At 45.5% G+C, this 27908-nt stretch overlaps 2 protein-coding genes across 6 annotated transcripts; both read right to left on the bottom strand.

Moving 5' to 3' along the window:
* Window positions 1-373: 373 nt before the first annotated feature.
* pkig (protein kinase (cAMP-dependent, catalytic) inhibitor gamma) lies at window positions 374-18600 on the bottom strand. Of its 5 annotated transcripts, none has more exons than XM_035158695.2 (3): window positions 18223-18600; window positions 2358-2539; window positions 374-1018 (listed from the first exon to the last, which is right to left on the bottom strand). In XM_035158695.2, exons 2-3 carry the CDS (start codon window positions 2509-2511, stop codon window positions 936-938), a joined length of 237 nt encoding a protein of 78 aa, XP_035014586.1. In that variant the 5' UTR covers window positions 2512-2539; window positions 18223-18600; the 3' UTR covers window positions 374-935. The 5 variants fall into 5 exon arrangements, with proteins under 5 accessions (XP_035014586.1, XP_035014587.1, XP_035014583.1 ...); XM_035158696.2 differs by lacking the exon at window positions 18223-18600 and adding an exon at window positions 7720-8255; XM_035158692.2 differs by lacking the exon at window positions 18223-18600 and adding an exon at window positions 5370-5765 and having other exon boundaries at window positions 374-1015.
* Window positions 18601-20219: 1619 nt separating this feature from the next.
* Window positions 20220-26151, bottom strand: ttpal (tocopherol (alpha) transfer protein-like). The gene is made up of 6 exons (XM_035159882.2): window positions 25958-26151; window positions 24735-24961; window positions 23610-23853; window positions 23328-23521; window positions 22921-23031; window positions 20220-22035 (listed from the first exon to the last, which is right to left on the bottom strand). The coding sequence occupies exons 2-6, from the start codon at window positions 24942-24944 to the stop codon at window positions 21757-21759; spliced, it is 1038 nt and encodes a 345-aa protein (XP_035015773.1). The 5' UTR covers window positions 24945-24961; window positions 25958-26151; the 3' UTR covers window positions 20220-21756.
* Between the last annotated feature and the right edge of the window lie 1757 nt (window positions 26152-27908).

Genomic DNA, 27908 nt, shown 5'->3' with positions numbered 1-27908 from the left:
AAGATACCGAACAAGTGCTGCCCATAGATGCACCGTATGAATGTGTGTGATGGCAAAGAAACTGATCTTTAAAGGTCTTTGAGAGGTCACCCAGACGAATGAAGCTCAGTATCAGAACAGACCGTTTACCGTAAAGACTGGGAGGTGCAACGTAGGTGGAAATGTAAACTCTGGTTTCCTGTGTCTGAGCTAATGTAAACAACCACTGAGTTCAGTAAATATTTGTGGATCTGGAACAAGTCAGAGCCGAAGTCGTTGATCCTGCTTCCACCGGGACTCCCCACCTTCACAGCGCCGACGCCGCCGGTGTCCGATCGAAAAAAATGTCAACGAGAAATTAACAGCGCTTGAAAAAAACGTAGAATAGAAAATATTGCAGTAGTTCATAGTTATTTTATTACACAAAGAAAATTGCTATCACAAAGTTATCACTGAACATTTAGCAATAAATATGAAGTCCGCACACGACAGTTTTAACTGCGACTATGTTTGTTACAAAAGAAAAAAGAAAAGACTCGATGATGAAACCGAACAACAGGGTCACAAACTCACACACGGACATAAAAAGAAAAGGACACGTAGATGATTATGAATATTCACTCGATGACACGGCTCCATATTAGTTTGGAACAGTGTTTGAGTCCATCTCCACAGACGTGAATCCAAAGTTTCTGTGCTTTCTTGTCTGGGCGGGGAAAATAAACGACAAACAGAGTCTGAAGAAGACTGTCACTTCTGTTCTGGTCCTCATGTTTCAACAGGGTCCAATGAAAAGGCGAACACTCAGAGCAGCGGGCGCTCCGACCAGGCCGGCAGTGAGCCGAGGTGTCTCGTGTCTGGTTGGGAAAAACACACTCTCTCTCCGTCCTCCACTTTCTCCCGCTTCCACCCTTCTCTCCTCGGCTCGGCCCCCATCAGGCTCCGCCCGGCTGAGTTTAGGACGGACCTCCACTTCCCTGGGCTTCTTGGCTGGTGGCGCCCTCGGCCTCAGGGGCTGGGGCGGCCCCTGGGTCTCCTTCTGCGGGGGGGGACACGTGGAAAACAAATGCATCAGTCAGTGATAGAGCAACGCTTGTGATGTAGTTCAGGTGCTCAACTGGAGCTGGGCTGCTCTAATCATGTGACCTGCCTCACCCCTAACCCTAATCCTCTATCAGACATGACCTCAGGAGGAAGTCCGGAGAATTGTGTCCTGACTTTCTCTGGAATTTGCCTTTTACACATTTTTACACATGCAGCAGGAGATTCTCTACTCAGACACATTTACAAAATCATTTTCAGGCGAGGGGTGGAGCAGCAGGCAGCATCGACATCTCCGTTGGTGTCTTCTACGTGAACGGCTCCGCTTTTTCATCCTGTCATATTTGTTTTCTTTTTTGTTTTTTTGCGAGTGTTAGAAGCGGCATAAACACGCCCACTCACTCGCTCGCGGTGGCGAGAATCTCCTGCTGTGTTATAAAAGCCTTTAGACTTTCTGCAGACTTTTCACCAGGGGACTGACCGGAGAAAGTCAGCAGAGAATCCGGAGAAGATCAGAGGATCTTCGGAGAGCAGCTATACACACACTGGCACAATGAGGCCGTTTATTCAAGATGCAAAGATTTCCCATCTCTCCCAGTGCCTCTGCTGTCCTGTGGATTCAGACCCTCTGGATCCGACCGGGGGATTATAAATCATATCTGGGGAAGTGATGAAGTCGCAGCCTCGACACCAAACTCTCACCGTGTTCTGCTGCTGCGATAAACATTTCAAACGTTGTCTGACTGAAAAGCTTTCAGCATTAAACAGCAGGGAATCAATCTGCTTTCAGGCGCCTGAAAGAAAGGAATAATGAGAATCCAGAGGAAGGAACTACAACTTCCTGTAGCAGCGCAGTGTCAGCATGATATGAGATTATTTCGAAATATGAGGCTTCCCACCAGAGCCTTGTTAAGTTTGAGTTATAGCGGTCAAACCGGTTATCGTGACATGGGAAACGTATCTTTGACCTGAGGAGGAAGTCAGGAAGAACAATGATGTGACACACGACCTACTGGTGGGAGTCACATTCAGACATGTTCCTCCTAACGGCTCGTCACCCGACCGAGAGAGGAGGAAGCAACGACTCTCTGTCACCGTGCTGACAACAACTAAATCAAAACTCGCTGAGACCAAAGTCTGCGTCTGGAGATTTGGTGCCTTCAAGTTTCTCAGAAACATCCAAACTCATCCTTCGTCATAGTTCCTCGTTTGCCGTGAACTCGAGGCCACAGTGACCTTTGACCTTTGCTTCAGGTTGTGTCCATAGTTCTATAGGATGCAGAGAAACAGTCTGAACGTCTACATTCTACTGCACATGTGTCCAGCTGTTTACTGACCTGCAGCCTTCAGGTCCATCCCCGCCAGGTCTTTGGTGAGTTCACTGGTGCTGGCCGCTGATTTCTCCTGCCCTGCGATGTCGGGTACTGCGTTCCTGCGGCCTGTGCGATCACAGTTGATGAAGTCCGAGTACGACGTCTCCACGTCCATCATCTGTCCATGACCAGCGCTCTCATTACACCTGCAGGGGGGGGAGCAGAGGGGACAGTGAGAGGAGCTGCGGAGGTGTTGCAAGGAGCACATAAATCACCCCGCTGTCTGTGGAGCCCGTGGGAGGACGCATTACTGTGTCCTGTGCTTTTCTACCTCAGCACAAGAACACTGGCTACACACAAATAATGATCACAGTGCTGAGGTGTTTCAGAGGCAGAAAGGGGGACACTTCTGAAGCGTTTAATCATGAAGGCCACTTCTATTTCTGCACACAGATTAACAACACAACCCAATATCTGTGCTAAGAACGAAAGCTGCAGCAAACCCTCAAACCTCCTTCACTTCTCCACTGGTCTGTTTTATGTCCTGAAGGTCCTGACACAGCACAGATCCAAACACAGAAGAAGAGGCAGAGTTAAAGAGGTTTAAACCATTTAAAGAACAAAGACGGGCGGGGCCACAAAAAAGCCCCAACACACAAAAAAAGAAAAATAAGGCGAGTCAAGCTCCCATTTGCCTTTCACTCCTCTGCCGTTTCCTGTTCTCAGTCCATATTTAACTAGGTCATGGATCCTGCCAACCACTGACTCCACAGCTGGGAACTCCCCGGAGAGGAGAGGACAGAAAGCGAGACTGCTCCAGAAAGGACGAGGAGAAAGAAAAAGATAGAAACTGCAAAGAAAGACTGCAAATGTCAAAACGGCTGCTCCTTTCCTACATCTTCAGTCCCTGGAGACCCCCCCCCGCACCCAACGCTCCGACCGGCTGGCACAGACAGCAGAGGCCTCACTGCTGCGTGTGTGTGTGTGTGTGTGTGTGTGTGTGTGTGTGTGTGTGTGTGTGTGTGTGTGTGTGTGTGTGTGTGTGTATGGGGCGTTGAGTTGGTGGCAGCCTGTTTTCAGTTGGAGGCTTCGCCAACTTAGCCGCAAAAAAGACTTCTATAGACTTTTGTGCTCGATACAATCGCACTTGCAGAGAGAGGAGATTCTTCTTTTTGAGCTGCAATGAACTTCTTTACCTTCACATTTGCACATCTTACTTTTAATGGCCCAACGACAGCTCTATTTTATTTATTTATTCACCTGACCGTGTGAGAATAGGACCTGGCACAAATTTGGAGTCCTTTTTATTTTATTTATTAATTTATCTGGCAGTAAGAGTTTAGTCTGCACGCACATCCAGGACAAACCTACCCCAGGTTGTGGGTTGTGTTTGAATTGCTGCTTGAAACACTGTAATTTCCCTTCTGGGATGAATTAAGCATCTATCTATCTATCTATCTATCTATCCATCCATCCATCCATCCATCTATCCATCCATCCATGGGCAGCGTGACCGACTGAGTTACAGCTACAAACCTCCAGCATGTAACACCACGACCATGACAGAAGCTGAGCAGCGACGCTATGAATCTTTAAGAAACACGGGAGGTGGTTGGACCCCCGAAGGGAAACGAGCAAAAGAATGGGAGAGGAATAAAAAAGGAGCTGGCAGCGACGGACACGCTGACCCGGGGCCAGTCTGTTCCCAAACGCTTTCACTCTCATTCTGTTATTCAAAAGGGCCGGTTTTCTCTCTCTCTCTCTCTCTCTCATGCACCAAAAAGGAAGCACCCCGGGGTCATTTCCCCCCCGAGAGGTCACGAGCCACGCAAACGTACGCGGCGCGGTTGGGAGAATGTGAAAATTCGCAGTCAAGGGCAGTGTTCGAGCCCCCGCGGGTAAGAGAGCGGTACCTCAGGAGATGTCACTGTGTTTCTGTGCTCGCACCCAAACACAAGAGCCGCTCGGCGTGTCCGACGGCAGCCGGCGGTGCGCCCGTCTGACAGGCCGTCGTCCACGCAGCCGGGCCGTCATTAGTGAGGCAGATCACCGTGGGAGGCCGGCGTCTCTCTCACAGGTTCATAATTACACTTTCTACCTTTTTCCACATGCTCGAGTTCAAACAACTGAGACGTTCACTAAACACCAATTAGTGAGGAGAACATGTGACTTGTTCCGACTAGACTGTGATTGTTTCCTTTACATTTAGATTCAAGTCTGTATTTGTGCTCCAGATAAACCCAGATGTTGTAAAATCACAAACTTATTATTATCCTATCGTTAAGGTTTCTCGTCTTTGTGCCAAGTCGACGTGCTGCTGCTGGTGTTAGCTTCATATTTACTGTAACCGTGGAAACCACAGACTGTACATAAAGATGGATGTCATGACAGCTCCCAAAAGTGGAGCCAAAGCGCCTCGATCGCCCCCTGGTGGCGGGCTGCAGTATAGCTCATAAACCCTGCCTGCTCCGTGTTAGTGGGTGGGACCAAACGTCAAATAAATGTTCATCAAAGATGGTTTCTATCATTTCAGGTCGTTTTTTTAATCAAACTGAGGTTTCTTCAAATGTTAAATCTTCCAAAGAGTTTGGGTTTAATGAGTTAATTGATCCTACGAGGTGAAACATCATGATTGACATCTGACTCGTGATTGGCCGACTGTGTCTATGTCAGTGGTAGAGACACTCGCAGGGTAAATCTCTGAAAATGTCGATTTGTCAAACTCTGCCTTTAAATTGCAGCTCCTGTTAAAATGAAAACAGACAAATCATGATTCACAAATTATCAAACCTGCGACTGTGATTTCACTAAAGGATTCAAAACAACCAGCAGCGCCCGTATCTACAGCAACAGTGTGTGTGTGTGTGTGTGTGTGCGCGTGTGTGTGTGTGTGTGTGTGTGTGTGTGTGTGCCGTGTTATGTTTGCCTTTTTCTACTCCACTGGCCCAGTTGTTATGCCGCTTACGGGAGCTCCATCAAATTGCCATTTGTTTGTTTAATTAGTCGGCTTGCCTGCGCATGTGGATCCAATCCTACCATGAGATCATTAACAGGTTTCCATGGAGGGGCGACGATGATGATGATGATGATGTTCTGCCTGCTGCTCTTCAGCACGTGTTTACACTCCTCTCTGCCCGACGGCCCGGCCTCAGCTGTGGTGGAAGCGGTTTAACGACGCCGCATTTAAAAAAAAAAAAAAAATCACATTATCCCCGATATCCGCGGCGCTCGCCGAGATGATGGAGTTGTTTTCGTGGCGCCGGCCGACTGAGGCAGTGTCGGAGTCTGTCCTTCACCTGCTGTGATTGCTATGATGCAAATAAACATGTGAGGTAACATGAAACGAGCAGATGAGACACAGACGACTCGGTGCATGACCGAACTCGTTCCAGCTCATTAAGAAGAAGAATAGAAACAGTCACTCGCCATCAAGAGCAACACTCCATAATTAGATATTATTTATTTATAAACAATAATTTGTTTAGTCTTTACAGGGAAATAAATAAAACTGAATACTTTAAATTATCTGAATCATTAATAATACATGTTTACGAGTATTTAATATAAAAAATTGCCACGTTTAAAGCATATTTATACAACTGACAGAATCTTGTTTTTTCTATTATCCTTTTCTTTTGCCATTACTTTTAAATGATTATTTTATCTGGTGCCTTTGAAAATTCTAATGAGATTATATCAACTTGCTTCTTGTCTTTGATTTTTGTTTTCTCATTTTCTATTATTTGTTCTAAGGTGCGATATGAATCAAGTTATTATTATTATTGTCACACAAGTTTCTTGGTAAATGGCAGATATGTCTAAATTAAGAGAAACTAAGAGATGCCACGAGATGTATAGTCTGTGTTTCTGTTCGCAGATTAAAAAAAACGTTTTTTACATAATAAAAGATTAGCATCTATATTATAGTTCTATGTACTATGGTAGTATTTGTGTTTTCTTTTTATTTCCAGTTGTTTATATCCGATATCAGAAATGTTTAACTCCTAATATCGGTATCAGCATCGTTGGGGTTCTTCTCACCACACTTCAGAATTGATGACAGTCTCAACGAGCGTGTCCTACTTAAATAAAAGGACGTCTTTATGTGTGTGCAGAGGGAAACTCGACACAGCAGCGACTGGAAACACGAGCATCGGACAAACGTCACAGGTGTTGTGTTTTCACTCTGGACAACAACAGCTCAATCGTCTGAGGGAAATCGCTGCAGCTGAACTCGGCCTCACCCTCCCTCCTGCTCCGCACCCTGGATCCTGTCCAGCCTCTCTCTCTCTCTCTCGCTCTCTGCGTCACCTCAGGAAAACGTCCCAATTGTGAAGGAAAGGAGCTGCATTATCTCATCTACACAAAAAGCCCCGTAACGTTATTGTGAGCGAAAGGAAAAGCCGAACAAAGGGGTCCGACGTCGCTGCGGGTTCGAACACGAGACACATGAGAAGCAGGAGAGGGGTTTCTGGTCTTCAGTGTTGAAGGAAGGAAGAAAAAAAAAAGCTTGCAGAGCGAATATGAGTCAGCAGAGTCACTCACACTGGAACCATTAGAGAGACACACTCACTATCATCCCACTGGAGCCTTTTAAGCCTGATTTGTGCATAATAAACTCACATCATCTGCAATAAGCCACACAAAGAGCGGCTTCTCCCCCGATTCCGACTCCATTAGCGCCATCTTCACGACCAATTTCAAGCCTGTCAACTAATTTTGCCGCTGCATTTACGGACAAGGCGATGAGGCTCCACGTGAATGAGCTTCACCTGCTGCGCATAGCAACGCCACTTTTCCATTTGGCCTTTTCAACCTTGAACGATCGATGAACTGTCTTTACGACTTTGAGCTGAACGAGAGCGAACATAAGAAGGACGCGGGAAACGGTCATTTTCAATATCGATTCATCTGTCGTTTCTGTATTTTTAAGAAACTCCGAACTTCAAAAAGCAGTGATTTGCTCATAAACTGAATATTAATTTGGCAACTTTATGCTAATCAAAGTGTTTTTCGTTGTTTTTGAAGCAAATATACAACACAATGGATAAAACAGATTATATGCTTCTGTTTAAAGTAAACTGAAAAACTTGGGTTTTGGACTTTGGCCAAGGAATTAATCACTTGATTCATGAAAATAATAATTAGCTGCAGTTTCCCAGTGGCCTGGCATCAAACCCTCACTTTAGAGAAGCTGAAACCAGAGTATGTTTATCATTTCTACTCAAATTATCAGATAAACGTACAGTAAAACCACTTTTTCATTAATTGTCTCGTCTGTAATCAAACCCCAAAGAAACAGGAGACTCAACGACTCTCCTGTGGGCGAACGAATCACCCAAAAGAAAAAAGCTCACATCAGGATAAAAAGTTAACTGCCTCTTACCAAAGTAATCAGAGTTGCTGCCTTTGCTGTCCGGCGCCTACAAGCAGAACCAAACTACTTGAGACCGATTCATCCGAATCCGTTCACCCTCCAGAGCCCAGTGTTACACGGGGAGAGCAGCATCACACTGGTGCAGCTCCTGCTCGCTGCCGCTCAGCCCCCGTCCACTGTGGTCTGGGTCTGTTCACATGATGTCAGCAGCTGCCAGGTCCACGACGACGAGCCCACTTCAAAACACAAGGGAGCTGTATTTCCTCATCGGGAACAGCATTGTTGTTCCTCGCCGCGCTTCCTCTCATAAATAAATAAAAGCCCTGACCATTCAACTGGGCTGTGTTTATTTGCCCCATATCCTTCCTCTTCTTCTGGGAGCCACACTGGCTGTGAAGGCCTTATTTCCCCTGGTGGAGGGGATATTGCCACTTGCTCCTGCTCTTCAATAGTCGGCCGTTTACGTCGGCACAGTGGAAATGTTTCCCACATGGGAGGTGACCACACACAAATCCACTCTACTCACAGGAAACTTTTTACCACCTCTGTCTCACTGGGACTCAGGCTTAGTATTAAGCCACAGTGGAAGTTTCCATTTTCTCTGTCCAACATGCAGAATTACCACTGATAACACTGGATACTCGATGCAAGTGTCTATCTGCTTTCCACTGAGCGGAGATGCCGAGAACCATCACTGCCACTCTGGCATAATTGCCGTCCTCATTGAGCGTGCTGAGCTCCGATGGCTGACGGCATTATGAATCAGCCAGGAACAGGAGATAAGAAGCCTGACCGAGGCTATTAGCATCAGCTCCTGTGGAAAAGTCTTGAGTGAACTAATGAATAAAACAAAAGGCCTGGGCGAGGCTGCTTCTTCAGAAAGCTACGGCCAAATCAAAAATCAATCAGGCTCGGACAGATTATCGCAGCAGGCGTAGAGAGGGGCAGCTGGAGTCGGACTCGGAGCACTTCGGGGATCAATTCCCTTTCATGAGCAGAAGAAGAGGAAACGTGCATATGGATGAAAGCTCTCCAGAAAGAGATTCACACCATTAAAAACATGACACTGCTGGTATGTGAAGGTGAGAAAGGCTGCAGATATAACAAATATCTTCATCGTCCATAAGAGCAAAAGATGATGAGGATGGAAATCGGTATAAATACTAGAGCTCACAGTATCAGGAGACGTCTGCGTCCACACTACCACGGAGTTTTAGAGAAAACAGAGAAGTTTGGAAACGCTCTCCTGTTTTAGTCTCGTTTTAGATTGGAGGATCAGGAACTGAAACTAGGACGTAGACTCACAACCTCTTGTCGATTGGGTCTCTAAGGTCACGACGTAGCCTTCACTGATTCGTCAGGCTCCTGTCACATGACCCTCGACTGGAAGAAACCAAAAACGCCATCGGGCCACCAGTGTAGAACAACATGGAGAATCAATTACACGCGTTACTGAGCCTGTTGTCTTTGCCAACAGCTGTTGTGCAGTTAAATCCTGAGATTTACAATCATACAACTGTTAACATGTGTTGGAGACGAGCTCTTATAGACACACACAGACACACACACACGTGCACAGAGTATGTGAGTGGTCACGTGTTGTTGGTTTTCAGGCGTGTTCGTGTGGACGAGGATTAAAACTGAGCCAAAACGCTCATGTGGACAGACTTTGTTTTAAAAAAAGGTTGTAGTGTGGGTGTAGCTTCAGATCTCTGTGTGTGTGTGTGTGTGTGTGTGTGTGTGTGTGTGTGTGTGTGTGTGTGTGTGTGTGTGTGTGTGTGTCTCCAAAACTGCAAATGAGCCAAGATCGATCATCATTTTAGAGACGAGTGTCCAGACATATGAGACCAGGTCTAGGGCAGCAGCAGCGTGGCCGGCCTCAGGCTACAGGAAACCCCTGGTGTGTGTGTGTGTGTGTGTGTGTGTGTGTGTGTGTGTGTGTGTGTGTGTGTGTAAATAGGATGGGTGTGACTGACAGAATCATCAACCGTCCATGATTCACAGCTGAGTCAGGAGCAGGTGCTTCGACTGAACCCCGAAATGAGGCCAGGATTACACCCCCAACCGTCCAGCCACCACCCCTCACCCCCATCCAGCCTCCCACTCCCCCTAAAAAGAGCGTTCTCCCGTCTCGGTTTCCGACGGCAGCAGCAACTGTTCATTCAGAGTCGGGTCATTCCTGAGAGGCATCGCAGGCCGAGCTGCTCCACACAGTTTTCACTGAACTCCTGAATGTGACGTTCCCTCCGTCTCTGACGCTGAAAACAAGTTTCATGTTCGCTGACACAAACGTGTCTGAACACACATTCTCTGGCTGCTTGACAGGACAAATGAACATACGGCTGTTTAGAGCAGCTCTGAGGGAAACCGAAGGTGAAGCACGCGGCTGTAACTCTACGTCCAGCGTGAAAATATTTACATGTGGGTGAATCTGCTGTGTGTGTCTGGAAAACTACTGAGAGCTGAAAGGACTTCGTTCTACGTCTGTTCTCGTCTGGTTGTTCCACAAACTTGACTTTGACTTGTAACCATTTCAATGTGGAGCTCAAAGGATTAGTTTATACATAGAAAATGAACTTTCACTATCAATTTAACTTTAAAGTAGATTTTCTGAGCAAAAACTGCCTGAAACTTTTAGATTTTCTCAGTTTGTACATGTCTTTGTGCTTTCTACATGTTCACTGGACAAAAAAAAGCCACAAAGCAATTTGAATATGTCGTGTTTTGATCTGGAAATTATGGCAAACATGATATTTCTGTCTTCAACAAAGGAAACAGAGAAAATCTGCAAATATTCATGTTTGAAGCTTCAAACCAAACGACTCAATCACAATCAAATAAATCTAATGTCCCAGATCAACTGATTAATCCAGAGAAAATGAATGTGCAACACTTCTGATGATCAATAGTTTCAGTTTAATCAAGCAAAAAAATATTTGGTTGTGAAGATTTGAGCTTTTTGCTCTTTAATGCCATTGAAACTGAAAATCTCTTTACCAGGAATAGATGCATCATAAAGAAGATTCAAATCAAATGAAAGTCGTAGTTTAAAGCTTTTAAATTTATAGGTTATCACAACTCCTCTTGTCTAAAACATAAGAAAACTGTGACATCCGTAGTTTGTCTGATGACCAAAACTGAAAAATGTATTTATATTATAAAAACACATGAAATCCTCACGACTAAGAGGCTGAATGGATTAATCGAACAGCTGTGGATTATTAATGGACATTGATTAATCGATTGCTTTAATTACTTCCTGTCTCCCTGTTCTCCCGTCTGACGTCATAGTAACGAGGTGACACCGGGATGTGTTGTGGGCTCGGTGATTTGTCTCCCACTGTCCGTTCTATCTGCTCTAATTCTACGGCTAGGTTGCCCGCTTCTATTTCCGTCCACACATTTAACAACACGAGACCTCGGCAGGAAGCAGGTGGTTTGTTTGCCTGTGTTGTTTATGTCCTATCTTTTTCCCAGGCTCTCTGCACAGACGCACACAGGAGACACTCGGGCTGACGGGGAGAAGGACAACGGGAGGACGGGAGGGAGGAGATGAGAGGGCGCAGGAGGTCTGGAGGAAGATGAAAGGATGGAAAGCAGATGAGGGACGAGTAGAGAGAAGAGCAGGGGGTGACCGAAGGGAAAAGAGGGAGGATGAGCTGCAGAGAAGGAATGCATGTATATTTATTGTGTTTGCTATATAAGGAAATATCCCTCACAGCCTCCAGTGTTTTCATTTCTTTTTTGAGAACCGGAGAAACATGGTACATCCTCCTTGCTCCGGCCGCTCAAACAGAATCTCTTATCTGGTCGTGAGCTACGTCTCTGCACCACCTGTTAGAAGCAGTTCACCCACAACTCCCTCCATCCTCTCTGATAAAATAAAACACACTCAGCCACTGCTCACCTCCAAACCTACGTGGGTTCACTAACCACCGCGCTCTTTACGCTGCGTGTACGAATAACGTCACTCCGAGCTTTGAGGGATTCCACTTAGCTGCAACACTTTTTGTCCTCAAGTCCAGGAGGACGTTACCCTTTCCGTGAGTAAATTAAATAACAGAGCAGAGGCAGTCGTTGCACTTTCCTCTAGAGACCTAGACGATGAAACTATCGCTCATGTTGGAGTAAAGCACAAACACCTCAAGCTTTTCTAACGTGGCGCTCACCTGGATCCTGGATCAGCCCCCTGATCCGGACCTGCACCTAAATTCCACAGGTTCTTCCTTGGGTGAGGCCTCAGAACCTCCACAAAATTGCACGGAGCTCGGTTGAGTACTTTTTGCATAATTCTGGTAACAAACAGACGAAAACATATCCTCCTTGGAAACAGTAACCACAGTGTTCAGGTAAAACTACGATTACAATAATTTCTTGTATACAGTTAATGTAGGTTACAGTTCATGTAGTATATATATACAGTCTATGTTTTGTGGCTCTTTAGCCTGCAGAGTGAGAACCAGGCTTACCAGCCCGTCCGCCTTCGTTTCCTCACAACTCTGGAATTTATCACTGTCAAGTGAATTTATGACATTAAATAATTTGCTGTCAGGTTCCTGTGAGCTGCTTCATGTCAACACTGCTTATTGTTTCCCCTCCTCTGGGATTCAGATGAAAACCTTTTCGGAAGAACTGTGAAACATTTGAAGGCGAGCGGAGCCTGATGTTTCCCTCGATGGATCAAATCAAAGCATCAAGCGGATCACCAGCCTCCGAGTCGCTGTCAAACTGTGAAGGTCACGCTGTTACGTTTACCCTTCAGCGCTTTTCTGTCTCATCACTTCCAAAGTTAATTGATTTAAGCACTTAATCGCGTCACACAGAAATTAAAATGGGCCACTCCATCTAAAACAATGAAAGCTCATTTTAATTTGTTTTCATGACGGGGGATTCTCATCAAATCATCTTTCACTGACCTGCTGAGCCTAAAAAAAAAAAGGGTCATTTTCTATTTTCATTCCAAACCAATCCACTCCCCAGATCCTCCCATTTGCATAGTAAGGTTTGATTAAACGTCCTCTCAGAACCGTGTTTATTCCAACACGTCAACCGCATCTGTGGCAGTAATGCTGATGCTCTGAGCCAATCACGCTGAAGCAGCAGCTGCATTAAAAGGGAGGGATGAACCTGTCTGTCATTAACAGACCTGCCTGTCTGTCTGTGTGCACTCAGCTGCAGAGACAAAGCAGAGACCGGAGCACAGACAAAAGCCAGAAGTTAGCGAGCGAGTCACAGGAAAGTCGGCTTCTAGCAGTTGTGAGGTCGTCCATGTGCGTAACTTTGACAAGGGAGCCGATGGGAGGGGGTACCAGTTGTAACCTGCTCTTTCTAATTTTTGCAGGATTACCAACCCTCGCGTTAATAAACTGGCTAAATGTTAGAACACACATGTCACCATGTTGAAAAGGCAGAGAGGAGACGAGGGGAGAATAGAGTTTGGACTGTTAAATAAAAGTAGTGGATATTTACCATGCCTCCATTTTCTGTAGCCGATTACTGTGCGCAGAGTTGTGGCCAGCTGCAGCCAATCACAGCCTTTTAACTCGAATGGCGCTCAGCGGAGCGTTCACCGCCGCAGAGGCCCCACAGACCCGTAATTCAATCAAGCTGCACCACTTCTCTGCACATTTCAGATTTTTTACAAGATCCATGAATTATTCACTGTGAAATCAGGCATTCTTGAAAATGTTCCCGAAAGAAATCACCATAATTAAATGTGCTCTTCCCTGACAGAGCGTCCTTCCTCCAGGTTTCATGGAATACTGACGTAGTTTTCATGTTATCTTGTTAACAACAAACCAGCCAACAGACAGACAAACAAACAAACAAACAAACAAACAAACAGGGAAGAGAACACAACCTCCGGCCGAGGTAACAAGGCTTTGGACCGAGTCAGTGCACGATTCCGTGCAACTGCATTTTTTCACTTGGAATGAAATCTATCACACATTGAAGTGATACTCCACCCAAAAAGTATATTTAGAGTGCGGCACGTTGACTCTCTGTGGGCGTAACACAAGTTCTGGTTTGATCTACTGGTGTAAACGGAGCCTGTAGTTTGTATCCATAGTGGTGACAGTGCATTTTAATGGTGACCCACTTTCACAGCCGTTAAAAGTTTCTTCTCCGGAGAAACTTGGTCGGACTCCTCCTGCAGATTAACGGTCTGATCTGCGCTCAGTGTCGCCATCACATGTTTCTTTTGCCCACATATGGTTAAACAGCAGAGCTCCGTCCTCACACAGAGTCCAGCACATGTTTATGCTCCGTGTATGCAGCGTCTGTCTCAGAGTGTTTCTACATCCACACGTCTGCTGGATATATAAATTAACAAAATCGCTTTAACATGACCATAGTTGATGCTTTTATATAATAATTGATTTAACTTTGAGAAGAATGTGCAAAGTGAACGGGGTGGTAGCTCCTGCAGCTCGACATCTGCTTCACAGAACTTCACGAAAAATAACTTCACATCATAATTTCCAGCAGCTGAATTTTGAGACAAATCCCCGAACGGCACACGGACCCAGTTTGAGACTCTGTGGTGAACAGAGAGGAGCATTTAGACGCCTCGACACTAAACAACAACGAGAGAGTGAACGTTGTTGTTAAAATAAAGAACCACAATGACAAAGCGTGGATGAGCAGTCGCCTGTTGGTCGACTGCTGCTGCACAAAGAGCTGTTCACCCGTTTACCCAAAGTTCAGTGAAACTCGGCTCAGTTCACAGAACCTGACCTGGAGAATCACTTGGGTTTTTTTCCCATTGTCGTAAACTTGCTGTTGTTGTGATTGACAGCGTCAGCAGCTGACGGGGCCACAGGGCGCCTGACAACTCAAAGTTCATTAATATTGAACAATATCACGTGTCCAAATTTGACTTCACTTCCTTGGGCCCTAAACAACACACAGGACAAGTGTGACGCTGATAAGATGAACGGTTCTTGAGATACGTGCGACACAGAAACAGACCGATTCTGGAACAACTAGCCAATAAAGATAAAGATGCTAATATTAGCATGATGCTAACACGCTCATAATGACTAAGACACAGTGAGGAACTGTTGAAATGTTGCTTAATTCTGAAATCTGAGTTCACAAACCAAATCTGAAAAGTTAATTATTATAATTTTTACCTGGAGAAGTGACTTTTGATGAAGGGTAAATATATATATATATCATTTAATGTCAGAAAGATAATGAATTACTTAGTTTTAAGTATCATTATTAAAGCAGGACTTTATATAAAAGGTGCTTCTCAGTTTTCTTCTCTTATAAAAACCTGTTTCTGTGTGGAAAGTGAAAGCACCGATAATGCATCTAACCCCAGAAATGTTGTTCATATATTAACTAAATTCTGATTCTAGAGAAAAAGGCCAAATGCAGCTTTGACCACCTGGACAATACAAGAAGAAATGACTGATAAAATAATCATTTCATCATAAGCAGAGTCTCACGCAGCTCAGTAAACCAGAAAGCCTTTTTGGTCTGTCACACGAGATGATGAAGGCCGGGGTGACGGCGCTCGTTTTCTCCTCATGGGGAAGTCAGGGAGCTAAAAACAGAGGAGCTTAAGTCCTCTGCGCACAGAGCAAAGAATGTGGCAGGAGGTCAGCGCAGTTGAACTGAGAACTCCCCGTCCACAGTATATGTACACATTAAACCCATGATTACACAGAGGGAAAGCAAAAAATAGACCTTGTGCAATGTGTTCACATCGTATCAGAGCGCCGCTGCCCTCTTTTTAAAAGGACCCGGCCTGTTGTTTTCTGCCGTTATCTCAAAACGTGGGAAGGTCTCGGAGCAGGCGCCTGATTGTGGACGTGATCTCAACGAAATCTAGAAAGCTCTTGAACCACTTCTGAGAATAGATTGCTATTTTTACCCAAAGCGTGTAATGACCTGTCCTTATTGCAGGAAAGAGTTGAATCCAGCTGCCTCAGATTCCCATTAAAACCACTGTATTCGCCAGCAGCAACATTACAAAAATGTAATTTAAGCTTCAGTGGGAGGGTCTGATGGGCACTTGTGGAAAGAGGAAGCACACAGTCACTCCACCGGCCCGGCAGTGTTTTAATGCAGGCTCTCAGCGCCGGGGTATAGGGGTCCGAATGTTCTCAGAGTCATCGTGTTGTTGTTGGCAGGCCTCAGCAGGAGCAGATAGCACTGCCATTTGCAGAAGGAGTTGGAGGAGGAGGAGGAGGAGGAGGAGAACGCTGCTGGTGAGTGCGTTCCTCATGCAGCAGTGCAGATAATAAAAATGCACTTGCATGACTCGATTACTCATCTTCTAGCTGCTTTCTGAACGGCCGGCGTCACCGATCAGAAGATGCACACGAGGGCCTCTGAGGACGAGCGAGCAGGACATGTCCTCCTGATGGTGAGTGGTCCGCCTCGCGCCCCATGTTGTGTGTCAGGGAATGTGAGTGAAACGCAGCAGGGAAGGTTGTGTCAGAGGTCAGCAGGACATGTGTGTGTCTCTCTCGCTGATGAAGGTTTTCTAGCATCACTGCAGCCTCTTCTCTCCGTCCTACACCCCCACCCCAGCCCCTCTGAAGGACGACAGACCATGTTTGGTTTGTTCAGACAGGAGAGGAGACGGCGCACACACACACACACACACACACATTCATATCTGCCGCCACACTGCACAGATTTAATCTCAAATTCATCAAGTGGCTTAATCCACTAATGTTTTTTTTCCCCCACTAATGTCGAAAGATTTCTCAGCTCTTCAATGTCAAAGTTGTGTCTTGGAAAGAAGCTGCCGTGCGACGGGAGACGAGACACATTCACCTTCAGCTCCTGGGACAATATATGCAAACACGGTGAGAATCTCTTTTTGCCTGTTTATCATTTTTCCCTCGAGCTGACATTATCATAAATAATCTGAAATTAGCTCTGTACCTTCGTCTGGAAGCAAAGATTACACGATAGACAACTGAAGGGGTTTCCACGACACCGTGTTGTTAATTCATGGAGCTTGATGAGAAGAAATCAGACATGTTTAGGGGACGTCATCGAAGCCCACACACGCTGGTGGTGAATCCTGCGGGGGAATCCCCTGCTCTACTAAAGTCTGCAGAAAGTCTGGAGCCTCTCACTTGAACATTCACACCTTCACTTCCTCCGGAGACAATGCAGAGGATCTCCTCTGTCCAGTGCACGTCCTCACTTTGTCCTTTTCATCTCGTGTTCTTCCATCGACCTGGAATCACGTCGCTGCCTGTTTTTCCTTTTCAGACTAAAATGTCACTGGTGATGTGCAACACTTTCCCTCAGCCGTGAAATGCCAAACCATTACAAATCACGGTCCCACCCTGGTAACACAGTTTGTTAAGCCTCAACAATCTGGTTGTGTTACGGAGGAGCTGGAAAACTGCTCGTCCTGCGAAGCTGCTTCCTCTGAACCAGAAGAGTCGCTTGTGTCCAGGTGACCGAGCTCGGGGGGCTGTGTTGTGGCGACAGCCGACAGTGAAGCAAACCACCGCAGGCGAGCAGCCAGTGTTTATTTGCACCAGGGCCTGTGCCCAGTAACTGGCACTTGCCCAGCAACACTCACACAAAGTGGGGGGTCTCCGGCTGTTTGCCCCCTCCACCACCACCACCAGCACCACCAGCACCACCAGCAGCCGCCTGCTGTTCAGTCCCTGTCAGACGTCTTTTCACAAGACGACTCTGGACCAAAGACAGACGAGCTGCGTCCTCAGAGTGACTGAGAGGAAAGCTGCCATCACCACGGCCTGGTTATCAAGTAGAGTTAGGACATACAGCAGGAAGGGGGGGGTCAAAGTTAAGGTTGGTTGGGTTGAGGTTAAGGTTCGGTTAGGTTTATGATAGGTTAGGATAAGATTAGGTTTGGTAAACTTTATGTTAAGGTCAAGGTTTAGAGATATGTTAAATTATAGGTTAAGTTTAGGTTTTTGATAGGTTAGGTTAAAGTATGGGTTTGCTTAGTATTAGGTTAAGGGTTAGAGTTACGTTAAGGTTAAGGGTAGTAACTAACCCCTGGTTTAGGCTCAAGTGTCCAGGAAATCAATGCAAGTAAATGCCCACAGCTGTGTGTGTGTGTGTGTGCGTGTGTGTAGCTGTAGCTGTCATGAGCTACACTGAATGCAGCAGCCTCTGTGTGGGAAGGACGTGCATGCCAGCCCTTCACACACACTACATAACACACACACACACACACTACATGTACACAAACACACTGTACACACACACACACACACACACACTACGAGCACAATGGCCCCACTTGCCCGCCTCGAACATACACGGAACATACATGTGAAATAACACACAACGTGCACATTAACACAGCGGGTCGGTCGTTCGTCAGACACGATCCGTGCAGAGGAGGAGGAGGAGGAGAAATGTCCCGGTGGAAAAAAAAATAAATTAAAAAAAAAAAAAGCGCAGAATCGGTCGTGACTCCGCAGCTCAACGCGCACGGGCTCATCGCTCCGTGCACAACAAAGGCGCACACGTTCAGCAGTAAGGACCTCCACTAACCTTGGCCGGGTCTCCTCCGGTTATCCACTTGTTACAACGGGGATCTGACACCATGGATCCGCAGCTAAGTTTCCAGGCGGGCGGACTAAACCGAGGCAACCGGGCCGGAGCAGGAGCCGGACCAGGAGTCGGAGCCGGAGCTGGAGCTGTACCAGGAGCAGGAGCTGGAGCTGGACCAGGAGCCGGAGCTGGGCCGGTGGATGTGATGGATCAGGGGCCGTGTGGTGGAGACGCGTTAACAGCCTCCTCCTCCTCCTCTTCCTCCTCCTCTTCCTCCTGCTGCTGCGGGGTGTTTTCTCATGGCACCGACGGCAAACAACGAGGAAAAGCTTGTGTCTTCGAACAGCTGTTTTCCAAAATGGAGTTAGTCGTGTCTGAGCCAATCAGATCCCGCCTGTGGAGGCTCCCACTCCTCTGTGGGCTGGAGGACACACACTCTCTCTCTCACACACACACTCACACACACACACACTACTCTCTTTTATTGTGTAGGTTCCTCTCTGGTGTGTGTTGTATCTGTCATGTCAGGAGACACATCAAACCACCAGAGGAGATTAGATTTCCCTCAGAAGAGCCACAGATGTTTTGTTTTTTTTACCACATGTTGGATTCATTCTCATTGTTCAACTGTTCATTCCAGGGGCGGGTCTAGGATTTTGGGTTAAATCATAAAGGGGCCACAATTTTTACGGGGGTCCAAGACAAGATCCAGTAAAGTGAACATTTGAGTTGTCCCTTGGTTGCTGTTCGCTCTTCAGCTTTGAGCAGAGCCACACATCGGTGTGTTCTTCAAAAGAGCTTCGACAATAACAATACCTGACAAATTGTCATACTTATACTTATTGCACTGAACTCCAGGTCAATCTCATGACCTTGTTGCATACGGGGCTTCATGCCGGAGCTTCGTGGAAGACACTCACAAAGATGTCAAGAGCTTTTGGTGCCAATGTGCTGTAAACAAGAACACGTGATCTCCACAGCGATACGTTCGACCTCCTGCAGGGGGCGCCACCCTGCGCTAGAACGCTCCACGGAGAATCTCCTGCTGCCTCCGGAGAAAGTCCGGACCCGATTGTGTGGACATTCTCCGGAGTTCCTGTCTGAAAGAGGCCTCAAACAATACCTCGCTGGGTAAACTGTTGGAATCCACGATGAAAGTAATGACGCGTTATGAATCCCAACCAGCGCCTCGTTCAGCGGGTTAATGTCATGGAAACAGAAAACCAACAGTGTCCAGCAGTGTGGGCCGCGAGGAGTGGAAACAGAGTCAGAACCTCCTGGAAGAGACACATTAATGAGTAGTGTGTGTGTGTGTGAGTCGTCCTGAATCACAGCGGCACGCTCACATGCCAAACCTATTTCCGTCTCCTCTGTAACCCACAGCTCGTCATTGTTGAAAATACACGTTTCTGTTTTCTAAACTGTCGTGCTGCGGCGTTTTGAATCACTTGAGCCCCTGAGCAGCGAGTTCACCACCACGACTGAGCTCATGAACAATGTCCAGCGTCATCCCATCATGCAAAGTTTCCTAAATGTTAACATATGGTTGATCTATAACGATATAAATCTCCCTGAGGGGTGGTGACAGTTACTGTGATACTTAATTACTTAAAATCATACATGATCTTCTTATAAAATACTACACATTGCTACAAATTAAGCAGTAATGTTAATGTTTTATAAATAATAATACAAATTGCTTTCATTTTAACAAGCAACAACCGTTAACTTGTATAAACATAAAACCTTAACCATAAAGGGATCTTTGTGCTCTTTATATTTAGAGCACATTCTAATTTTAAGACTTCCACAGAAAATGAATGACACAGGAATTTACTATTTCTACTAAAGTTAAAAAATAGAAATGAAATCTGAATACTTCTTTTCGGGACCCACGAGGCCAGTTGGTGAAAAATACCCACGATTCCCTGGGACGCTTCCCGCTCCGCTGCCAACAAAAGCAGCCACAGTCCAAACAAGACACAAACGGCCTTTTCTCCAGTTGTGTTTCACTTTATTATCTACGCTACAGACGATAAATATCCGGCAACACAATGCAGCTTATTGTGACACACACACACATGCTCGAAAAATAAAATTATAAAAAAGAATGAACAACATTATTCAAAGTTGGCTTCGGGCAAACGGCACGACAACAGATCATTGCACATGTCTGTACATGGCCTGATGTGAGATTTTGGCAAAGCAGATATCTATGGAGTGGGGACAGAATGTTCTGTTCCCCCATGTGACTCCTGTGATCACAATTGCCCCCCCCCCACCGCGTTAAGACTGCGTGATGACACACAGGTCACAAAAAGGTTAAAACAAGAAAAACATAAGGCAGATTATCAGAATAAAAAATAAAAAACATTAATCCTTTTAGGAGATTCAATCTGGAGAAAACTAAAGCGTCAGCGACACAAAGGCATGAAAACACCGTGTAGGAACAAGATATTGAACTAAAACATTCACGAGTTGATCTATGACGTTATTCTTCCTCTCGGCCACAGCAGCATCTGTACACACCCACTAACACCGAGGTACCTCCACCCTCAGGTGAAACAACAAGCCCCCGGGGAAACATGAATATTGCTTTGGTGAAACAAAATGATGGAGAATCTACTCATTAACAGAAGTTTAAGGCGAAGCACTGTGACAGTTACCTTCACGGGAACTGGAGACATGGTGGACGTAACCATGCCGACAGAAACCCAACAAACGTGAGAGATGTGAGTTGTGAGTTGTGAGCATCTGTTTTTAGAATCGCTCCGCAGTGGAAACTGTTAACAGATGGGTTCATATTTTTCCACGACTGTTCTCAAACAGTGCTCTTGCCCATGTGTACATTAAAACAGATTTACTTTGTTTTTTTGCTCACTGTATTAAGACCTTCTGTTCGTACCGGCCGCTAAGGGAGTGAAAGAGACGAGGGACAGAATCCACAGTCCACGTTCAACAGAAGAAGATATTTTAACGTGAGACATCTGTGGTCTCAGTGAAATTTTACTTTTTTATTACCCAATTCCCTCTTTGTTTCTCCTGATATTCTCTCTGTAAATACAATAACTTATTCTGACTGAGATTACTGAGGCCTGAAGTGTGTTTTTTTTATCCCCCGTCTCTTCCATTGGAAACACATTAAAGACATTTTTAATGGACAGTATGGATTGGAGGAACGTTTACATAAAGTCTTTCAAAACACATCTGGGCCCCTGACTACTGCAGAAAATAATATGAATCCCTCCTTCACTGTAAATACTGTAAAATAATCCACAGAGGCCAATGAAACGTCTATAAAACGTCTCTGAATGATCAGCTCATGTCAAAGCCTCTTGCCTGAGTCTGCAGCTGCCTTGGGAACATGATTGATCGTTGGGCTACATGTACATTAAGAGAATCTTCCTAGAGCAGTGCTGCTTTGTTAGTAAAATAAATCATGTAGAACGTCGGCAAATTTGCCGCGTCAGTACGTTTCGAATGAAACATAAACTGTCCTCTCAGCGACGGGAGTCTACACGTCGACACGGTGCATCAGTAGCAGTAATAAAGTTGCGAGCGCAGCCCCCTGAAGGTGTCGTCGTCCTGCCCTCTGCTCTGCTCGCCTTCGAACAACATGGAGTCTGGGAGCACCACACCCTCTAGTGGATCAGGCTGGCAGAACTCCACTATGAACTCCTCCTCACAGTCCAGCAGCAGCCTGGACCAGGCGGACATGTCCAGCTGGCCCGCGGTGCCGCCGTACTCCTCTGGCAGGACCGAGCGGGGGATGTTCCGGTGCAGAGAGCGCAGGTCCGAGCCGTGGAGGATGTACTGTCGGAGAGAAGACGGCAGAGACACACCAGCTTCATTAACTTAAGTGGCTCTAATCAGAAAAAACGGAATGGAAATCAGCTGAGTAGTTTTCTGCTGACGAATAAAAAGACAAAAACAAAACCGAGAGATAATTAACAGCCTACAGTTCCTCAGCTCCTTAAGATCTTTGTTCGGGTTTTAAAACCCCCACATTTACTTTTGGTGCACTCACTATATATCTGTCCAGCACCAGACAGTTGTTTCAGACACTGAATTATCCGGAGGGGCCGTATGTGAGAATACAAATGTCTGAGTCAGTTGCTGCAGACATTTCTTTAAGAGTTTCTCCTGCCAACCCCCCTTGAGCAAAAACTCTGGATGTTTTCCGAATGAGCCCGTGTGAGAACGCAGCAGGAGATTATCCAGAGGATTCACCACGAGCAAGTGGGAGCGTAGATTCAAGAGATTTTGGAGACAAGGGGCGTTGATGTGCTGTAAATTAAAGAATTTGATCTCCGCTGCAGAATGTCACGTCCTGCCTCTGCCTGCTGCGCCCCCCCCTCGGCCCCTCCAGAGATTTCAGTGTTGTTGTGAATGCCTCTGAGCTGAGAGTCTCCTGCCGTGTTATTTATGTCAGAAAGATAAACTCTGGAGAAAGTCCAGACTCCATCGTGCAGACATTCTCCAGAGTTCATGTCTGAAAACGGTTTTAACGACTGCTAATGTTGTTCCCTATCTGCTGATTGTGTAAACATGCAACTGTCTGGTAATGATTTCCACTTCAACTTGAAAAGGTAATTACACCATTTTCACAGATGAAAGTTATTTTTTTGGAGCTGCAGATAAAAGCGAAACCAACAATTCAAAAAAGGCCTTTGTATAAAACAAGAGGACGATAGTTACCCTCTCCGCCATCTTCTCCTTCAGAAACGGTTTAATTATAGCAAAGATGCCTTTGAAAATCCTCGGCTCGTTAATGATGTTCACGGCCTTGATTCTGATTGGAAATCCATCCTGTGAATCAGAAGAGAGGCAGCGTCACATCTGCTCCCGTCAAACGTCTCACGTGTGATTCGTGTGCTTGTGTAAATATTACACTCTGCAGTCAATCAACAGGAAGAGCTCGAGAGCCTCGTCTGTCATATTTACTGATGTCGTAAACAAAATAAAACAACATGTTGAGAAGCTGCTGCAACCATGTGTCTAATGAAAATACTATTTCATATTCATTTTATTCAAACAGATCCTAAGATGTTATATTTCTGTCAGAAAATATAATAAACACATAACCTATCATCATGAGTTCTTACCTGGAGGATGCTCACAACCTTTTTGGCGAGGAACGGGCCCGGGTTGGACGCCTGTGACATGCCCACGCCAGTGTAGTCGGCTAAGATGACGATACCGTTCACCTGCGTCTCCTCGGGCTGGATGAGCTTCTCCAGCGTCAGATAAATGGCCCTCACGTTGTCCACGAATGGATAATCGTTTGGTTTCCATTTTCCTGCAAAAAGACGACTGAGCTGAGTGATGGTAAATCACGAGTAAAGCACAAACTGGAAGTAGTTTAAGCTCTACTGTGTAATGCAGACCTGGCCGGACACAGAGGATGTACCGCCCGTTGGGCTCGGGCTGGGGCAGGACCGTCAGAAAGCCCAGGTCCAGGACGTGCTTCACCGTGGACGGCTTCAGATCCTGGAACACCTCTGGCCAGGCTTTACGACCTGCGTGGTAATTGAGCAGCAGCTGCAGCGCACGGTCGTAGTCGAACTTCCTGGCCCGCAGGAAGCGTAGGAGGAAGGAGTCGTCCAGCCTCGTCCTGAGGTTTGGCTGTTCCTGCAGAGTCAGGGGGAGAAACAAGCACTCATTGAATATCATTATTATTATTATAACTGTTATCATTATCGGTATCAGGAAAGGAAAAATATGTATTGGAGCATCTCTGGGGTTCAGAAGTTGTGCAAGTGAACATAGGCCACTGGACTTGTTTCACATCTCATCCGAAAAGCATCACGGGAGGTAACAGGTATTCAACATCTGTGGGTCTGTACTCGTGTTGTTAAAGAGGCAGGTCGGTGAAACCCCCACCAGAGGGTCGTTGTCGTCCCCCTGAGTCAAGAGGCTGTTGATAACTGTGAGTTGTAGACCCACCCTGCTGCTGTGTGAGTCATGAGGGTCACAGAAGTTAGGCTGTGGTTGGGCATTGAGCTGCCTGAGGAGAAAACTTACACAACAGTGTAGGAGGCTCAAAGTTGTTGCCTTAAACCACCTGATGGGTTTTCCAGGTTGACAAAGATGGCCTTTTTTTTTTTTCACTCTTTCAAACCATTTGTCTTTTCTCTGTTGTGCCATTCGTTTGTGTATTGGTTGCTTTGTTTCCCCCAATGTACACATGTAGGTCTGAGCCTTTTAGATGAGGTGAAACGTCCAGTTCCACATGTACACGTGTAGAACTCCTGAAGATACCATGAACTGGATGACGGAGAATTTAACAAACATCTCAAGTACTACAGTACTCGAGTAAATGTACTAAGTTACTGTACATCACTGTCAATCAGTGCCAACTTTCATTACTTGACAGATTTTGGGGACTGGGACGTTTTCCATCAGGCTGCCCTGTCCTCTGTGAAATGTTACCTATATCTAAAAGGTGCAGTTATTCTGGAAGCAGTAATGAGTCTGTTTATGTTCTTATGAATAAAAGTACACAGCCGAACCTTCAGTATCATGTCTCTCAGTGCCTGCACATCCCGGAGACGCCACTCTGGTTTCTCCTGCAGCTCCTCCCGCGCCTTGGCCACCAGTTCAGGGGTCAGGGTGCAGGAGTAGATGGGCGGAGGGGGTCCAGGGAACCAGCTGTGTCCTGCAGCTGCGGGTGGGTCCACTGGAGGAGACATGAGGTCGATGGACTCATGCTGATCAGCCATGGACTGACTGGGAGAAGCTGTTTGGAAAGCAACACACAGAAAAGACACTGAAGTGTAAAAATATAAAACCTTTCAAGGGACCCAAGGACGCTTTACATATTTAAAGGAGAAGGACAGATTCAAGGTGACGGACAAGGTGGTGCACGGAAGTGAGAGAGATTTTTTGTTTGTTTTTGGACAGATTGCATTTTAAATCTGTATTTGTTTTCACAGCGATTTATAGAAACTCAGATTTGTCGTAGCTAGTTTTAAATACTGTGGAGTTCAATCTTGAGGAAGAACAACATACATGTATTGGTTTCATCTGTGTCATTGTCAAGGTCCAAATGGAGAATTAAGATTAAAATAAGACACGATTTGTATTTATCCAGAAGAAAATTCTTGTGCCAGCTTGTTCCAAGATAAAAGATAAAACAACATGATCTATTATATCTAAAAAAAAAAGTATAAAGTGAATTATAAGTGAAGTAAAAACATGATGTGTAAAACAGAATAATGCAGAACCAGAGCCTAATAGAAATCAGATGAGAATTAGAAATGCTTAAACATTTATAATGAAAAAAGATCTTTTAGATTCTGTTTTTCTTTTCTAACAAATATCCTCTCTCTGTATCTTTCTGTCATAGTAATAATATATGTTCAATTCCTTCTCTTATAATTATATATATAACCTGTATTGAAGGTTTTGTATTGTATGTTTTATTCTATAGTTGTTGTTTTCATATAAGACACAACTGGTTTCCACCACGCGAGGTTTTAACACGTCATGTATGTATTCTGTAAACATGTCTCAACTTAAACCAATACCACAGAGGTGGAAATACTCTGTCTACATATTAGTAAATGTACTAAAACATTAAAATCACACGGTTTATAGATATTAATATGTGGATGAATCAAGGTAACAGAGCAGATCCAGAGTCAGAGAAGTCAGACGTTGTGGTTTATCAGACATCAGAGTCAGTGTTGACAGTGAGTCACAGTCTTCCCCCCCCCCACAGACTGATACGCACCTGGAGCAGCGGTGCACGTGAAGCTCTCAGGACGAACCCAGACGTGTTTTGTTAGTTTCCATCGATGAGCGACAGGAAAGCGACAGAAACGACGGAACAGCCGCAGGATCCAGACGCAGCGTTAAAAACAACAGCCTGCCAGGGGGAAGCCGACTTCCGGGTTCGGACACGGAGCTCTCTCATTGGGTCCGTCTGGATCATGTGACGCTGTGACGCACACCTGTGCTTCCGCTGTTTTGGCGATCGTGCTGCCTTCAGGGCCCGCTGGGAAATTCCCCCATCACGACATGTCGCATTGTCAAAATCCAGAAACTTAAAGGGGTAGTTTACAAAATAAAATTAGGATTCACTCATTATCTTCTCACCACTAAGCTGATGGGGGGTGGGTGAAGTGTTTGAGTCCCCAAAACACTTCTGGGGTGAACAGCGTTGAACCCAAATCCAATTCAATTCAAGTAAATGGTGACCACTTTGTTAAACGTTAAAAAAATACGTTATACAACTTTATAAAACGCCTCCATGCTGCTGGTGTGGTGTCATCCAAGTGTCTGTAATTCAACTGAGGACAATTAGGGTGAAAACATGGTGTTAATGAGTCATCTCGAGTCAAATCCCTTCAACCACATTGTTAAACATCAATAAAATCCTGCACACTGTATAAAACTCTTCTCTTTGCTGGGGGCATTCTCATATAGAAGGGTTTTAGTGGTAGTTGGTATTTATTTATTATATAACCTCCTCCTGTCCATTCCAGTGAAGTCACACACTGTCTGGCCTCATGCGCTCCACTCGCCACACTAAAAGCCATACACGCAGCCCTCCACCACATTTACATCCTCATCCTACATCCTGCTAAACATCCCAGAATATTCAGAGCCAGTTTCTGCCTCACACAACAAGCAGACAGGTTTCTACAGTTGTAGTTTGTCTGCTACGTGGTCAAGATGACGACTTCAGTCTTTTCTGGATTTAGCTGCAGAACGTTTTGCAGGACAAGTACAAAGTAGCAGAAAAGGAAAGTACTCGGGTAAAGTACTTCCACCACTGGGTTACTTCAACATGTGAATACCTGCATACAGTACATGTTGAACCACATTGAAACTGCCTGTATCCGATGTGTCATTTACACTTGAAACCAGCTGATGGCAGCGTTTGTCTGCTCAGCCACAGTCTGCAGCTCGACGCCCTTCAGGCCACATGTGGTGTTATTACACCTGTCAGGTTTGTTCACAAGCTTTTAAAACATGTCACGGTAATAACTTCATATTCATATTAAAGTGTGTGGTGTTGTTGAGGGAAGATACTGAAGATATTTGGGTTTATTCAGTGGTGACCTTCATGTATGAGGCATTTCACTGTGGTCATGGAAAACTAGTTATGTCTAAATGCAGCATGTTGGCATCAGCTCACAATTGTAAAGTTGCTCGAAAGTAACACTGACTGTAAAGTTTATCTCCCAGATTGTCTCCAGTGCTCTCAGAGTTGACTCAGAGCTACGTGCACGGATTTTATGGCAGTTTATCAATCTGAAGCAGCATGTTGCAATATCGTGTGTAATCAGTGAACAAGCAGAGCTGCCACGTTGGAGCCGTGATTTTCCTCCAGCAAGTCGTATACACATATCTCATATTCAGCAGTTACCTGCACCAAGGAGGTTATGTTTCCACCCCTGTTTGTTTGTCAGTGAGCAAGATTACACAAAAACTACTGGACGGATTTTCCATGAAACTTGGTTGGTACAGATCTTTTTTTGGAAATGATCCAGATCAGGCAGCAGCTCCCAGAACTTGTTTTCACTTTCTTTATCATTGTGAGAATTGTCAAGATTTCTCAGAGAAAACTTCATGGATCTTCATAATAACATCAGGCATATCTATGGAACATATATTTATAAATATGTACTAATGGATCTAATGCATTTTAATGTGTTTTCATGGGTCTAAAGAGACAT

The sequence above is a fragment of the Hippoglossus stenolepis genome, chromosome 6, assembly GCF_022539355.2.
Source record: "Hippoglossus stenolepis isolate QCI-W04-F060 chromosome 6, HSTE1.2, whole genome shotgun sequence".
Classification (NCBI taxonomy): domain Eukaryota; kingdom Metazoa; phylum Chordata; class Actinopteri; order Pleuronectiformes; family Pleuronectidae; genus Hippoglossus; species Hippoglossus stenolepis.
The sequence above is the reverse complement of the archived record's forward strand: the minus strand, read 5'-3'. Positions and strand labels throughout refer to the sequence as shown.

Excerpts from the sequence above, each read along its gene's own strand:
- pkig (XM_035158691.2), bottom strand. Across the intron at positions 1,019-2,357 it reads GATGGACCTGAAGGCTGCAG|AAGGAGACCCAGGGGCCGCC; the intron begins GTCAGTAAACAG and ends CCCCCCCCGCAG.
- ttpal (XM_035159882.2), bottom strand. The coding sequence starts at position 24,944 with ATGGCTGATCAGCATGAGTCCATCGACCTCATGTCTCCTCCAGTGGAC. Across the intron at positions 23,522-23,609 it reads CATCCTCTGTGTCCGGCCAG|GAAAATGGAAACCAAACGAT; the intron begins GTCTGCATTACA and ends GTCTTTTTGCAG. Across the intron at positions 23,032-23,327 it reads AGGTTGTGAGCATCCTCCAG|GATGGATTTCCAATCAGAAT; the intron begins GTAAGAACTCAT and ends TCTGATTCACAG.